Below are 14,895 nucleotides of genomic sequence, written 5' to 3'. Positions count from 1 at the left end.
GACCGTGCGGTGCCCCTGCCCCCCCCTGGCCCCCCCTAGCCATGGACAGGAACGGCCGTGGCCGCTCGTCCGGCCTTTGAAGTCTTTTGATTATCGGCCGAGCGTAGCAGTGTACCTGCAGCCATCTGTGCCGCCAAGGGGCCCAGCATAACAGCGGCCCTGTCTCACTTCCTCTAGTGAGAGAATGAGAGAGAAAGAAAGTTAGAGAGATAAAGAGAGAGAGGCAGAGAGAGAGAGAGAGAGAGAGAGAGAGAGAGAGAGAGAGAGAGAGAGAGAGAGAGAGAGAGAGAGAGAGAGAGAGAGAGAGAGAGAGAGAGAGAGAGAGAGAGAGAGAGACAGAGCAAGATAAAAGAGACAGAGAACAAGAGAACCAGAGAAACTGAGACAGAGAGAAACAGAGAAAGATGGAGAGACAGAGAGGGAGGCACAGACAGGCTTTACAACTAGGGAGCCTACCATACATGTCACACACACACACACACACACACACACACACACACACACACACACACACACACACACACACACACACACACACACACACACACACACACACACACACACACACACACACACACACCAATAATAAATACAGCTCTTGAAATTCAATCCCTTACACGGTTCCTGCTCTTTCCTTCTTGATTTTAAATATTATCTGTCAGTGTCTATAAATACTGCTTGCCTTACCCGGTCTTTATTTATCTCCCCCTCCCCTTTTCATTGATCTCTCTCTCTCTCTCTCTGTCCCCAGCCTCTGTCAAGCTAAAAGAGGCCAAATGAGCCAAAGCATAAATACAGCCACGGTCAGCTCTGCGGTGCTCTTCCAGAGAGTGCCATGTCAAATGGACTGGTATGGGGGACATTATCACAAACAATAGGATTAAGGTCGGGGACAATGTGCACAAACAGCAGGGCGGTGGGCTGGTGGGGCGTTAGATTATTGGGATGTGGTTAACAACAAAGTCCAGGAGGACAGGGGGCTTAGATCATGTGGGTTAGGGGGTTGGTCGAGGGTATTGGTTTGGTAGAATGTTTATGGTTGTGGGTCTGGGTGTGGGTGTGTGGGTATAATTGTGTTGCTTGTGGTGGTGGCTCAAAACCATTAGACCAAACCAATGCCATCTACCTCTACCTCTACCCCTAACCAACATGATCTAAGCTTTTATTGCTGCTTTAATGGCTATTGTCTGTCTGTGTGTGTGTGTGTGTGTGTGTGTGTGTGTGTGTGTGTGTGTGTGTGTGTGTGTGTGTGTGTGTGTGTGTGTGTGTGTGTGTGTGTGTGTGCCCACACTTCAATTAGAATTTTTCGTCCTTTACAAAAGAGGGTTCATTCACATTTCTGCATGCAAATATGGCCTTTATGCTCCAGGAATCACTGTGGAATCACAGGCCTAACAGATCCTATTCACGGAGTTCTTTCTTACAAAGAAGCAAAATAACAACTCTCCTTTGAACCAATGTGTTCAAAGCCAATAAAATCAACATGTCTCATATGCTTCAGAAACGATTTACTATTTTGTAGATGTTTTATCCAGAGTAACAAAACATGAATACAGAAATAGGTCATTATTTTCCAAAGCTACTCTACTTTTTAATCTAAAAACTGAAAACAAACAAAAAACAACATTTAAGGGCGCATCTTGCATCCATAATGTGGCATATTCCCATTTCTAAAAAGGATATTTACGACGTGACAAACCATAGGAGTGATGTAATTTGGGATTTCATTGGCAATAGAAAGAGGACGAACGGCCTAATCAAGTCTGTACGTAACTAAAACCACCTCTGTAACTAACTAAGCACAAAAACACAAAAAGTCAGCATTGCATTTTATTGATCCTGGAGGGAAAAATCATTGTGTTCTCGTTTTTTCCCATTATTTCAGTCCAGCTAAAAACTATTAGTCGCTACAACTAGATTTATTGGCGATCTGTGTTTAGAATGTGTATTTCCCCACTCAGAGTCAAGGGCAGCGGTTGAACACAGGCTAACCACTAAAACATGGGGGGGCAAAACAACGGTGAATAAAAAGACCTTCCAATACAGAACAGCCAACAGAGAAAAGCCTTGTGTAAGCACTCGACAAGGTTGAGGCTCCGTCTATCTATGCGAACATCCCCCTGTCCCCTCCCTCCCTCACTCCCATAAAAATGAACTAATGTCGGCAACTGATGGTGCCTCTCGCTTGGAGGACCTCAGAGTGCTGCTGCTTTCAGAGTTGTTTTACTGAGGGAGGTCTAAAACATATGGCGCCAGTCAGCACTGAAACAGAAGGCTTTGCACCGAGGAGAAAGAAATTACAGTTGCATAAAAGAAATTCCCAAACATTTCAATCGAACATCTTTTTTTTGCGCGAGCGAGCGGAGCGGGATAAATTATGTGCTCAGGTGCCGCAGGAGGGATGATTACTGAAGGATGAAGAAGGAGAAAAGGAGAATAAAAAAAAGTGCCTCTGTGGAAAAGAAAATCCCGTCTTCCATTATGTCCAAATTCAAGCCTGGGCCTTTAATGTCAGACTGGCCTCCACTAACCTGTCACATCAGTTGAAGCTGCCCCCCCCCCCCCCCCCCCCCCGCCGCCGTTCAGATCCCACCTGTGAACTATTTCAACGCATCAGAGAGCTCACATATCCCCAGTCTTCACCAGAGATCCACTAACACGTGTGCACAAATCTAACATGGACTGTAGATAACACACACAAACACACACACACACACACACACACACACACACACACACACACACACACACACACACACACACACACACACACACACACACACACACACACACACACACACACACACACACACACATAAATGCACACACACGCACACACAAAGCTCAGCTCATTTCACATAACACTCATGTTCTGCCCTTTGCCAAGAACTCAGTTTCTCCAACTAAATGCTTTACCAAATCAATACAACAAATCCCTAAACATTAGATTTTTGTCTCTCTTTCAAAGAGGCAACTTGAATATTGCAAGAGACGCTTGTGAAGACAGGTAATCCATTTCCATAACGCTTCTCAGGCAAACAGACTGCCAAACATCAAATATTGATACATGCACTGACTGGCAGATCAAAATACTACAGTATCCGCGACCAAAGTGAAAAGGAGAAATAAAAGTAAGAGAGAGTGAGAAGCCCTGGGAATGGATACCGTCTCCAACACACAACTATGTAAGCACTGAACTAACCCTTATTCTATATCAGTTGCCAGCTGTAAAGAGATAAACACACTCTCCAGCCGGCATGTTGAGACAGCCGACTCTTGGTTTAGGCTTAGTGTTGTGGGTGAGGTCCCAAGGGGTCCCCCCACCCCGTAGCTCCTGAGGTCGGGAAGGATTGTCCCATGTATCCAGTGTGGTCTCATAAATAAACCAAAACGGCACCGTTCAAATGGCCAGCAAGCCATAAAGGTGGTAAAGGGTCTAGGCATGCATCGCACAGAGCTGTCTGCGCTGCTGCAGTCCCTGTCATCACCACCATCATCTGAGTCATTCTCTGTCCATTCTACTCCAACGGCTGTATAATAAATGCTCTCTGCTGTACGGCTTGACCCGTGCATGAGAGGCTACTGTTCCACACATGAAGTTGCCCGGGTAATCGGCGCTGTCCCCTTCACATGCATGGAAGTCACAACATAGTAGTCTGTGCTTCCTACTCAGAGCCACCCACTTGGTTTTGGAATGCTTGTGCTGCGTGGGAATATTATCTTTTCAACAATCAAGTGACAGCTGGACCTGCCTTGCTCACCAGGCACACGTCAGGATGTTAGTTTGGGTTATGAGAAAAGCATCAGATCACTGTTTTGACTGCAAAGAGGCCAGCCAGATGTTCAACGAACAACATCCCCTTGCAGACCATTTGTTTTGTTTGGGCAATTGATTTGGTGTTTGTTTTTTACTTTTAACGCAGGGTTTACCATTTCGTTTCACCTCAGATTACAGTTGACCAAACATTCACACATTGTAGTAAACGTTGTAATTTTCCGATTTTGCACATCACAATGATCTATTTATTTCACCACCAGAGGGAGTAAAGAGTAGATGTTACGATTGTTTGAATTAAATTGCAATAATAACACATTAATAAATAAATAAACCTAGATCGGGTCATTTATTCGTTTGCCATTTTGCTCCGCGTAATAGAACAACTGTCATGTGTCATCTTCCTTTATGTTGGGTGGAAACGAGTATCTTTCCACTGTGTGCGCGATAGGTAAGCAATGTCAAGACAGCATACACCAAGGAAACCCAATTATGGAGAATAAACGAAGCTTGCTGTAGTTCATAAACAACCCAAACTATGGACTATGTAGCCTCATCCTAGAATGTCTTAATTGCATGCGACGACAGAAAGCGTTTGGCCAAATTGCACATTTCTCATCAAATCCTTCACTGGTATGGGCTAGACAGGGTTTGCGTCCCTGCTTTGTTTTACACTACTGTTCCACCAATTCATTGCCCACAGCTTAACCTTATGTGTAAAATGTACAGAGCTACCATGGCTATTCGCCATGGTTTGACTAGTCGCTTGCAATAATAAACAATATAAAGACCAATTGGATTATTCAGGGACATAATGCAGCAACATCGAGCAGGCATAAAGCTTCCCTTTGATTGAATAACTATGAAATACAAATAACCACAGTGCACACCGAGACAGGATAGCCTATATAACACCGTTCGTTTTCTAATGGTGGGGCTAAATATCTTGCTCGGTATCAAAACATGATATATAAATATAGGCTTCTCGATTATAACATGCTGGGATACGTGTGTTGGTCTACGATCTTCTTTTGATACTTCCTTCTATCATCTTAAAGCTGATCATTTATCATACGGCAAACTACAATGATGCTTTAATTAAACAGAATCGTATCAATAGGTGTACATTACATCAATAATACGATATTTGACCTGTTAAAACATCGCAATGTTGAGGGGCAGACAGACAGGACTGAAATCGTGGTTATGGCTTTCAAATTGGGTCTGTTTTGTGTTGTGATTTTTGTATTTAGACATGTATTAGCACGCATATCAAGTAAGCTATTTACCAAAAAATAGGCTTAAAAATAACATGTTTGATAAATACATTTGAACAAAAAGAGGGGATGATATAACGCATCGCCACTTCTGTTTCCTCTGCATCACTTGCATAAATCGCCTATCGTATTAGGCTAGTGTATATTCAATTATTCCACATTAAGGCGTCCGGATTTAGAAGCAATCATCTTACCTTCGTATACAGGGGCCATCGGTGCAAAGATTTCTGTTATTCATGGCAAAAAATAAAGCGATTTATCTGTTCAAAACTCAATAAAAATCTGCCATCTTGAACCACTGAGAGAGTCGCCACGGTCTCCTGCATCACTAGCCCAGTTCAATAATGAGAAAAATGATCATAACTCATATCCAAGGTTTTTAATCAGAGGCCATTGAAAGCCAAACAGCAGCGGGGGTGTCCTTCAACGGATTCCTGTCTATCACCTATTTGTCGGAGGCTCAAACGATGAGCCGAATGACAGGTTTACTTCAGCTATTGTACGACATGTCTGTAGAGTCTGCAAAAGTTGCAATGGTAAGAGCAGAGCGGAGCGAGTTTGGCGTACAGTGAGTGTTTAAGTCAAACGCCGATCGAGTCGATCGCATAGGAGAACGCATCACCAAGGGGCGCCTGTGTCACCGAATCGGCATTTGGAGTGATGATTATATCTTAACTAAATTGATACATTACTATTCCTATGTAAAAATATAAACCCTGAAATATCAATAGACAGGATTTATAAACAGGAAATATATAGCGTTTATCTCTATATTTTCATTAATATAAGGATTGAGAGCAAACTCTTAAAATAATATTCTATCATAAATACTTATCAATTTCTTAGATCAGTGGTTCAATTTGGATTCGACACATTGTTCAGGTCGCATTTTAAACTGGTACGGGACTGTCAACATGTTCATCAAGTAGTCCATGTTCTCTCCCCTATGTCGCGTTGTAAAGTGCACCCCGGTTGAATGATGCGGTGATCTTCTAGTTATGTCTGTATCAAGAGCTATTACAGTACAGTGACGACATCAGATTTTCGCCGTAGGCTACTAGAGTTGAATCGGATTACACAGGCTCACACAAATGTGAATAATCTGTAATTTACCAATCTGCGATTTTAAAACATGATTAAGTGCAAATACAGCACCAACTCGCGAGGCTTAATCAAATCGTCCATTAAAAAGCCAACATGACAGTTGATCAAACTGAAATACTGAACACAAATACGCCTGCATCTGTTCATCCTTTCTACATTTCTATCTTCTGTCTAACGAACCAGGGTTATGTTTTTGATCAAAGTCTTTTAATTACAGCGCAAAAAAACCATCAATTCAATTTTGATTACCTTGTCTGCCACAATAAAAAAAATACTTCCGATGTCAAATGTTAGCACAGTTCATCACAGTTCATTTTAATGATGCTTTATTATTCTATTTTTAATATTATTAATTTCTTATTTTGCTTCCAAATCGCCTCTTCAACCCTCCAGGTCAGTTGGTGGCGGTAATGGTCCGTATTGTTGGTTTGTCGACCTATAATACACACCATAAACGAAGAAGAAGTAGTCCCCCTGCGTTTACAACATGGATTAATATGTCTCTGAATTCAGGGTCAACAACAACAGTTACCATCATTTATCAATAACGCGGTAAGAACAGGCAAATATATCTTCATGACACATCATATCCGAAACACTGTTTACAAAAAAAGAGTCTGCTGCCTGAGGTCACCTCCTACCCTTTTGTTATTATGTGCAAAAGTGTCTCACTGCTTTAATGTTGTCGCCAATTCACAATGGTGCAATCTGTCCCATTAATCACTGGATTTTTTCAGAATTAATTTGAACCTCAATTTTCCTTAGAGCAAAACATGGATGTTAAATTACGGACTATGATGTTATGATTTAATGAAATAAAAATTATTACACGCATCCCACATGGTTAACTCTAAAATGTATGTTTACATTGCTAAATTCTCTTAAGTTACATAGTTTAGACACTATCAGAAAAATACCTGGCAATTGTTTTTGTGAGCGCGTCAGCCCCAGTTATGTAGGCTATATTATACATCAATCTCCGATTTCCCTTTTCTAATTTGAGATAAAACAACCTTTATTATGGACAGTATGAAATATAATAACCCTATAATATTACTCCTTTACTAGAGCTATCGTTTCATACTACACACATTATATCCTATATATCAGCCAATCAATGCCAACATATAATGTGTAATTCATACATCGCACAGGTATGTGCAATTCTTTTTATGTTGAACAGTGTGTGAACCCTCCTGTTATCTTTATTATTATTTTTTTAAACCTCTAGAAAATGATGATAATTAAAATTGTTACCCAAGTTTATGTGTCAGGTACTTTGCTTCTTTGTTGACTTCCTTAATATGATTTAGTCATACATAAAAAGTTATCTTACAAAAAAATAACGTCTACAAGTTTATAGTCATTTCCGTAACCAAACTGAAATAAAATCTACCGTATATGCATTCATGTGTTTAATTGTGTATATAACTTAAGCTTTGTTAAGAGTTAATTGTTAATCAAACCAGTGATTCCATACTGGTGGGACATTTTTGGGTCCTGACTTAATGCCTAACGACACATGTGGGTCCTGAGGCTAGACCAGTTAAGAACCACTGATCTATACCACATGTGTCAAACATGAGGCCAGGGGCCCGGCAAGTTCTATCCGGCCGGTGCAATCAGTTAAATATTCAATCATCTGTGTCCTCATCTCTAACTCCTGGGATGCGCTGCACCACATGGCCCAGGACGCACTGCGAATGTGCTCCTACGTGGGTGTAGCGGGTTGAATTGTCAGACTATCCTCCCCCTCAGGCCCGCATCAAAGATTTTGCTACAGCTCTGCTATATCAAGGATGCACTTAGAATAGCAGGACCACTAACTGTGTCAGCAGTCCTTGACGACATGTTAGTCGTGAGTTACCAACCTGCTGTGGAATATTGAGTCAAGACTCCTTGTTTTTGCATTGTTAGTTAGTCAAGCAGCAACTAGAGTAGCAGCAACGCGTTTCCTTGTACATTACCATGCAAACAACTATCAAAAATATTATCCCGGTCTGCTAAATTTGTTTTAAAAAGCTTCTAGACTGATCTTTGCTGAAAAGCAAGTTGTTTGCACCTGGCAAGTGGTCAGAGAGAAGTAGATTTGATTAAGTGGTTGAATTCATGCCAGACAGTGAGTTATGAAAAGGAACTGTTTGTTCCTTTTCAAAGTTCTTCTTCTTTTATTGAACAGACCTACTTACTTTATCCCATGCTATATGGTATTTATCACAAGATTATATAAAAAAATATATACACGTATATTTATTCATTTATACGGCCTCTGGATATAGTCCCTATCGCCCAGGCAGGCGACTCTCCATACCTAGACAGTCTTATGAATCCTATGTATTATATACATATTTTATGGTCAGGACAGTGAAGAGGGACAGGAAAGCGGGTCTGAGAAGAGAGGGAATGACATGTAGCACAGGAACATAGGTTGGTATCGAACCATGGTTGCTAGTAGGAGCCAAGTGACTACATGATGAGCACACTAGCGCGTTGAGCCACTGAGCCGCTCAATCTTAAAATAAAATATCTGTGATAGTGTGGATGATTCTTCACTGAGGCTGGTTCATTGAAGTTGTGTTCCTGGGATAGAGGGGATGACTACTCACAATTTAGGGGAAGGGTGAACATTGTGATGGGCTTCAGACAAAGCTGCTGCCACTACTGAAACAAATAATTGACCGGTTACCTTGGAAACCAACCAACCACCATATATTGTCAGACGACGGACTGACCACCAATTGAGATTAATCTGTGAATGAATGCTATTTGTTATTTTTCCTTTATAAAGGGTATCCTTGGGTTTTACATTTTTTAAGCAAGAGTGGCACAATACAGAGTTGTATTGGTTCGATTCATGAGGTTTATGCATTCATACATAAAGAAATATGTGTTTAGACCCTTAGCCTTGAAGGATTTTTGGTATATGTGTACTTCAATGTTTTGCCTGGTCTTCGTATTCGCACAGGAGCCCCCCGTCCAAGGGGTTCTGAAGATCGTACACGTCTCCATGGACTGGCTTGTTGGTCTTCCAGATGCATTCCACATGGCAACCAGTGGTCTGAATATCACCATCGCCCTCTTCCTGCTCTTCCTGGGTCTTCTCTACCGGTGAGTCAATGCTTCCAATACCTAACTCCATAGTTGACCTATTAGCACTCCAAAAACAACATCCCCTCAGAAGGTTTCAAGGTTTTCAGAATTTCGATATAAATATCCATTTTTCCATTTTCTGTTTCCTAAATCGTTGCTTTGCATGCTGCCTACCATAATATGTGCATGAAGGATTAGCACTTGTCGACCCTCTTCTTGATGAGGAAGCACTTGTTAGCAGAACCGTTGTTTTTGAATTCTGTTTCTTTCTTATTTTTTGTTCAAAGCCATGAATTGCTGCTTGCTTGGTAATTGTAGTATTTTAGACAATTTGAGACCAAAACGTGAAATGACAGTGTTTTAACCCTTCAATCTTAATTAACTTTGACAAAACAAAAGCTCCATTGCCGCATCAGTAAAAGAGAACTCATGACAGACAAACATTTAGCAGTAATGACAATGCTGCAAAGCTTTGCAACCTATATGTTGTGAAATGCATATAAACTCGCTCCCAGTGCAAAGTACACAGTGTTTCAGCTCCTCTCTTGGACTCAAAAGCAGTACTTAGTGCTCATGGGGAACTCATGAGTTTAAACTTCAAGCATTTTAAAAATAATACAAAGAATTGAGTGCTTTGTAAAGACAAAAACCTTCACCATGTATCTCGTGTTGAAACCAGCAAGCAGTCACTAAATCAGTTTTGGAAATAGGCAAAGAGTCTTATTTTCATATTTTCCTCAGAGCAGCGAACTTGAGGTCACACTTTGCTTCTTATGTACACATATGTCTTAGCATAAAACAAGTTGGAGGTAGCGAGAGAACAAAGAAACCCGTACAAATTTCATGTTGCTACCTACAACACATTAATCTTTCTCCCTACCATGCCGTCTTATCTTTATAAAGATTTTTATCAGAATGATTGCAGAAATATACCCATGCATGCACGCACGCACACACTCACACACACCCCTAACAGCGTGAAACAAAGACGTCCTCGCCCACGTGTCTAGACCACGTGTCGACAAATCCTTTTTTCAGAGGGCCTCACTGACTTAGATCAAGTACGCAAAAGGCCACAGATTTGACAATTGAACTGAAACATGATCAAATAGCTCTGAATACCTGCCGAGGACACAGGGCTTCCAAGTAATGTCGTCAGGTGGGAGCACCTCGCTCAATACATTTCTACCCAATAGGAAGATATTGGAAAATAGGAAGCTACACTACCAGCCCAAAACAATAGCCTGACTAACATGCAATCTCCCACTGGAGGGAGAAAGGGGGAGAGAGGGAGAGGGAGAGACAGAGAGCCAGACAGACAGACAGCGACCCGCCGATACTTAAATGAATGTATGGGAAACACTATGTTTGCTGGATTGAAAGGGTCCAACGGACGGTTCCGGCCCTGGGGCCGTATGCTGCCTGCTTTGAGTCTAGGTGGTACTTCTTGGTTTCACACCCGTCTGCTGGGCCCTGCTGAACGCCTGGTGAACCCTGGCTTGATGGAGGCACAGAGCAGTGGACTCACTGGATGACTGATAACTCCTCCTCCACAACCCCAGACGTGGAATTTTATTTTCAAGCGGCAATTTCACAATAACAGAAAAACTAACCTGATAATTGAAAATAAATATATTCTAAATTTGTTCAGTCATTATAGTATTATGGCTTTTTATTTCAAAATGGTTTGCAGTTTATTTCAAGATCTCTAGCGTCTATGGCTAATCAAAGCAGTCTTTGCTGAGCTACTGCATGTGTATCTATATCTCTATATCTCTATATATATATATATATTTTTTTTTTACCGCTTGCAGATGGTCCAGAAAAGGTCTTGAGGACAATAAAGTGGTACTCCTAAAGTGAAAGGTTGCGAACAACTACTCTACATGTCTAAGATGTCTGCAGTCTACAGCCAGGCAATCAAAGGAAAACCCTTACTTTTTAAGCGTGTTTGTCTCTTCACTTTGGCATTCAAAGGACACAAGAAGGCATTGCTCAAACCCGGGCCGCTACATTGCTTTGCATTGATTAGTGCATGTGGTTGTCATTAGTCATGAGCTATAGCTCATTCAGTTATTTGCTTCTCGATGAGTCATGGTCTATCGAGGGTGTCAGCAAGTACTTGGGCATTTTAGAATCGCTTAAACACGATAAATACAGAAAGTCTACAGATACACTTCCTTAATATTTTGGGGAACAATACAGAACATGATGCAAATGGTTGGGGAGATATGCATGGGATGCTTACAGAATACTCTCTTCTGCTTACATACTCCAGGCACTGTGTGGCTTAGTTTACCACATCTAAAATCAAACTGGGACATAAAGCAAGAAAAAAAATGCTGCGGGCGACGTCTAGCTTGCTTGATATCTCTCTCCTTCACTCTCTCGAACATGAAAACTGGTATTTTCTTTTATGCAAGTTAAGCATTTCCAGGAGAAGCATTTGCATCAGAGGAGGAAGCCTCTGAGCGGTATCTCTGGTTTTAGTAGTATTTCTGCTGAAATCGAGTACTTGTGGGTACTGTGCACCCCACTGGAGAACCTCTCCCCTTCTCCCTGACCGCTATAGACTCCTCTTATCCGCCATCCGTTCCTCTGTATTGTCTCTGTTTTTCCTCCTGCTCGCTCATTTCCATCGTCTGCTTTCCAATTTGTACTGTTTTGTTTCCCAGCGTCCCAGGACTTCATTTGATGTTTAAATGAGCTCAGGCGCCTGGTGAGCAGCTAAAGTAAACTCTATTTCCTTCCATTTGGAAGCGGCTTCATCTGTGATTATCCCTCAACCAGTGGCCTCTGATCTGTTATTGCAGTCCAGATGTCTCACCTTGCCATCGGAGCAAATTATGTGACAATCGTTTGACAATTACAACGTGGTCGCAGATGGATAGGATATAGTGTGAAATGGTAGTGCTAAAACCGTGGCTTTGGGAAGCTGTTATCTTTCGGCTCAACAAAGCAAATATAAATGTCATAAGAGGTTTGTTAAAAATGTGAAAAGGAAGTGAGCTGTACACAACAGATGGCACTGCTCTATTTCTGTGTTTTCGGAGGAACACAGAATGTGGGCCGGTTTACCCGGCGACGACGAATGGCCGCGGTTATAAAACGGTCAATGTTCATTCCAGATTGTTCTGGAATGCGGGCCTGGTGCTTTTAGTAATCCATTCGCTGTTCTCCGCACAGAACAGCGCCCTGAGCTCCGGGGATCCCGTCCAGACCCATGTGTTTCATTAGAGCTACGGCTACGGGCCCGTCTGTGGGGATTAAATCTATAAATCACAGCAGCGTTACTTATCGGAATCAGCAGCTGGTTGGTAAAAGGGGCTTTTACTTTTAGGTCTACAACTAACTATTGCCGATGTGTGTTCAGTTTCACATGGCGGTGCAGTAATGGTTGACTATTTGGGTCGGGTGAACTGGCCTTGACGGTCCATTGCTGGGTGTGTTCACGTTTGTTCTCGTCAATGGTGCGGTTTGGCATTTTATTAGCCCCAGTTAATAAACCACATTCCATCCCCCCCCTTCCCCCTCTATCACTCACAAGAAAGTCGGCAGCTGTTGCTAATGTGTCAACACAAGTGCAAACACATAATTGTAAGCTAGCCCGAACTCACACACTTGCAGTTATTAGCAGACACTTGCCATCCAAAGTGACTGAAAGTGAATTCCGATTCAAGTGTCTTGAAGGAGCTGGAGGGTGTGAGGGGCACTTTGCTCGCGGATAACTACAGGTAGGCTGCAGCCATTGGGAAACCAACCCATTTAATGAACACGTGTCCAGACACAGCGATTCACGTACCGAGAATCACACTGAGATCCTCACACGCTGGGATGAATCGGACACGCATGCAAACATTCACCGGGCTGCATAATGACGCACACCCGTGGATTGACCGCGTGAGGACAGGACAGGTCTGCTGACTTGGCAGCTCTCTCTCTCTCTCTCCGTTTGAGCATCAGACTAACTAGGCTTCCCATGCCCAAAACAATCTCTCTCTCTCTCTCTCTCTCTCTCTCTCTCTCTCTCTCTCTCTCTCTCTCTCTCTCTATGAGGCTAGTTAGGAATAGACGTGGAGGGATATCGGCATGACCTCGGAAATCTCGGTGGGAAACCAGTGATATGGTTTACATGAGGACGCAAGCATGCGTAAAGAATGTCTGGCTTTGTGTGATTCACATGGTGCAATGCTGCCTGCCACTCTCCCCATCCATCCCCCGATGCTCATTTAGAACTACTTCTATGACAAGAAACCCACCTAGCCCCCCCCTAAACAGTTTCAAGTATAACTTACTGTCTTAGATATGCTATGCAAAGAACCACACATTGGCCAATTGAATTTAAACAGGAAAGACATGGTGCTGAATTATGTTGAACTACATTCATTCAGTAGAAATGTTGACATTACTTAATAATAGGCTCGTTTTGTCGCGTATACCGACGTTCCCTGTGTTACCGGTCTCACCTGTGTTGGATGTGCCACTGATGGGATTTTATTCACACCCTCCCCCCTGTTATTTCCAGATTCTTATTATTAGGCCCAGATATATTTGTCCCAACAAAAAAAGAAAAGAGTTAAACGGGTTGTCTCCAGGATTTCGTTTTCCGTGGTTGCGCTCCCTCTAGTCAGTGGAGGCTTTAGAAATAAGAGGTTCAGGCAAGCAGGGGGGTTTTAAGAATGAACGTATTTATTTAGCAGCTATTTCAATCTTTAGACCAAGGCAAACATACAAGAAGCTCTTCCTACTAAAAGGCCCAATAAAAGGATGACATGAATAGAACAGGGAGCGATGTCTATTCTCTTTCATGGCGATCCGTCTCTCACAACAGCGCCTGTATGATCTCTCTTTGAGTGAATAGCGATAGTCCTGCCTTGCAATGTCATCAAAAGTCTGCACAGTGTTCAAACCACCTATTTGTAGCCCGCTCTCTATACTATTGAAGCCACGTGTCCTCAGAAACCTTAAGGCTGCACTGAAGCTCCCCTGTAACCGAGCCGGACTCGGACCGATGAGCAGATCCGAAAGCCGCTGGCTTCCACACAGCGATTCTACGGGACATTGTAGTTTTGACTTTGGAGTATAAAGATAACTTTATGGTCTTGTTATAATTTTAAAAAATTGAACAGCTTAGATAGAAAGGTTCAGTGAAAATGTTATTTAGAAGCAATTCAGACTCATTGTAGGCAGTCGCCTTGAGATTCATTGACTCATTGACTCATTGTCTTTTTGGGGGGGTTCGGACCCCAGGGGTTGTATGTTGTCTGTAGGTCTGGTTTCGACTATAAAGTGGCAACGGAAAGCAGAAGTGCCAAAGACTGGGAGGTGGGAGGTCTGAGGGTTGAGGTGTGGGGGGCCCATGTGACTTGCGATTGGAAGTGCAATGGATTATGGGATAGCATCATGTGGCTTTTTATGCTGCAAAGGGTGATTTGGTGGGCCTTTTAAGTAGGTGTGATTCGTCTTCCTCTGTTCTCCACGGGAGAGCCTGGCCTGTAAGCCAGTGAGATCACACTGCTGCCTCGGTAGACCCACGTGACTGTCTCTCGCTCCCACACACTCTCTCACACACATCCAGGCTTGCGCACTCATGCCATTTTGTCAACAACCTGCTTTGTCATACCCCCCCCCCCCCCCCCCCCCCCCCCA

General features: G+C 42.7%; 1 protein-coding gene across 1 annotated transcript in view; it reads left to right on the top strand.

Annotated features, from left to right (window-relative positions):
• Positions 1–6,568: 6,568 nt before the first annotated feature.
• Positions 6,569–14,895, top strand: part of tbxas1 (thromboxane A synthase 1 (platelet)) — a 52,785-nt gene continuing 44,458 nt past the window's right edge. Inside the window, exons 1-2 of the mRNA XM_060061774.1 lie at positions 6,569–6,708; positions 9,122–9,264. Coding sequence (XP_059917757.1) covers positions 9,164–9,264 — 101 coding nt within the window. The 5' untranslated portion in view covers positions 6,569–6,708; positions 9,122–9,163. The remainder of the gene's footprint in view (positions 6,709–9,121; positions 9,265–14,895) is intronic.

Source organism: Gadus macrocephalus, chromosome 9 (assembly GCF_031168955.1).
Source record: "Gadus macrocephalus chromosome 9, ASM3116895v1".
Classification (NCBI taxonomy): Eukaryota; Metazoa; Chordata; class Actinopteri; order Gadiformes; family Gadidae; genus Gadus; species Gadus macrocephalus.
This window is presented reverse-complemented; position numbering and strand designations above follow the sequence as displayed.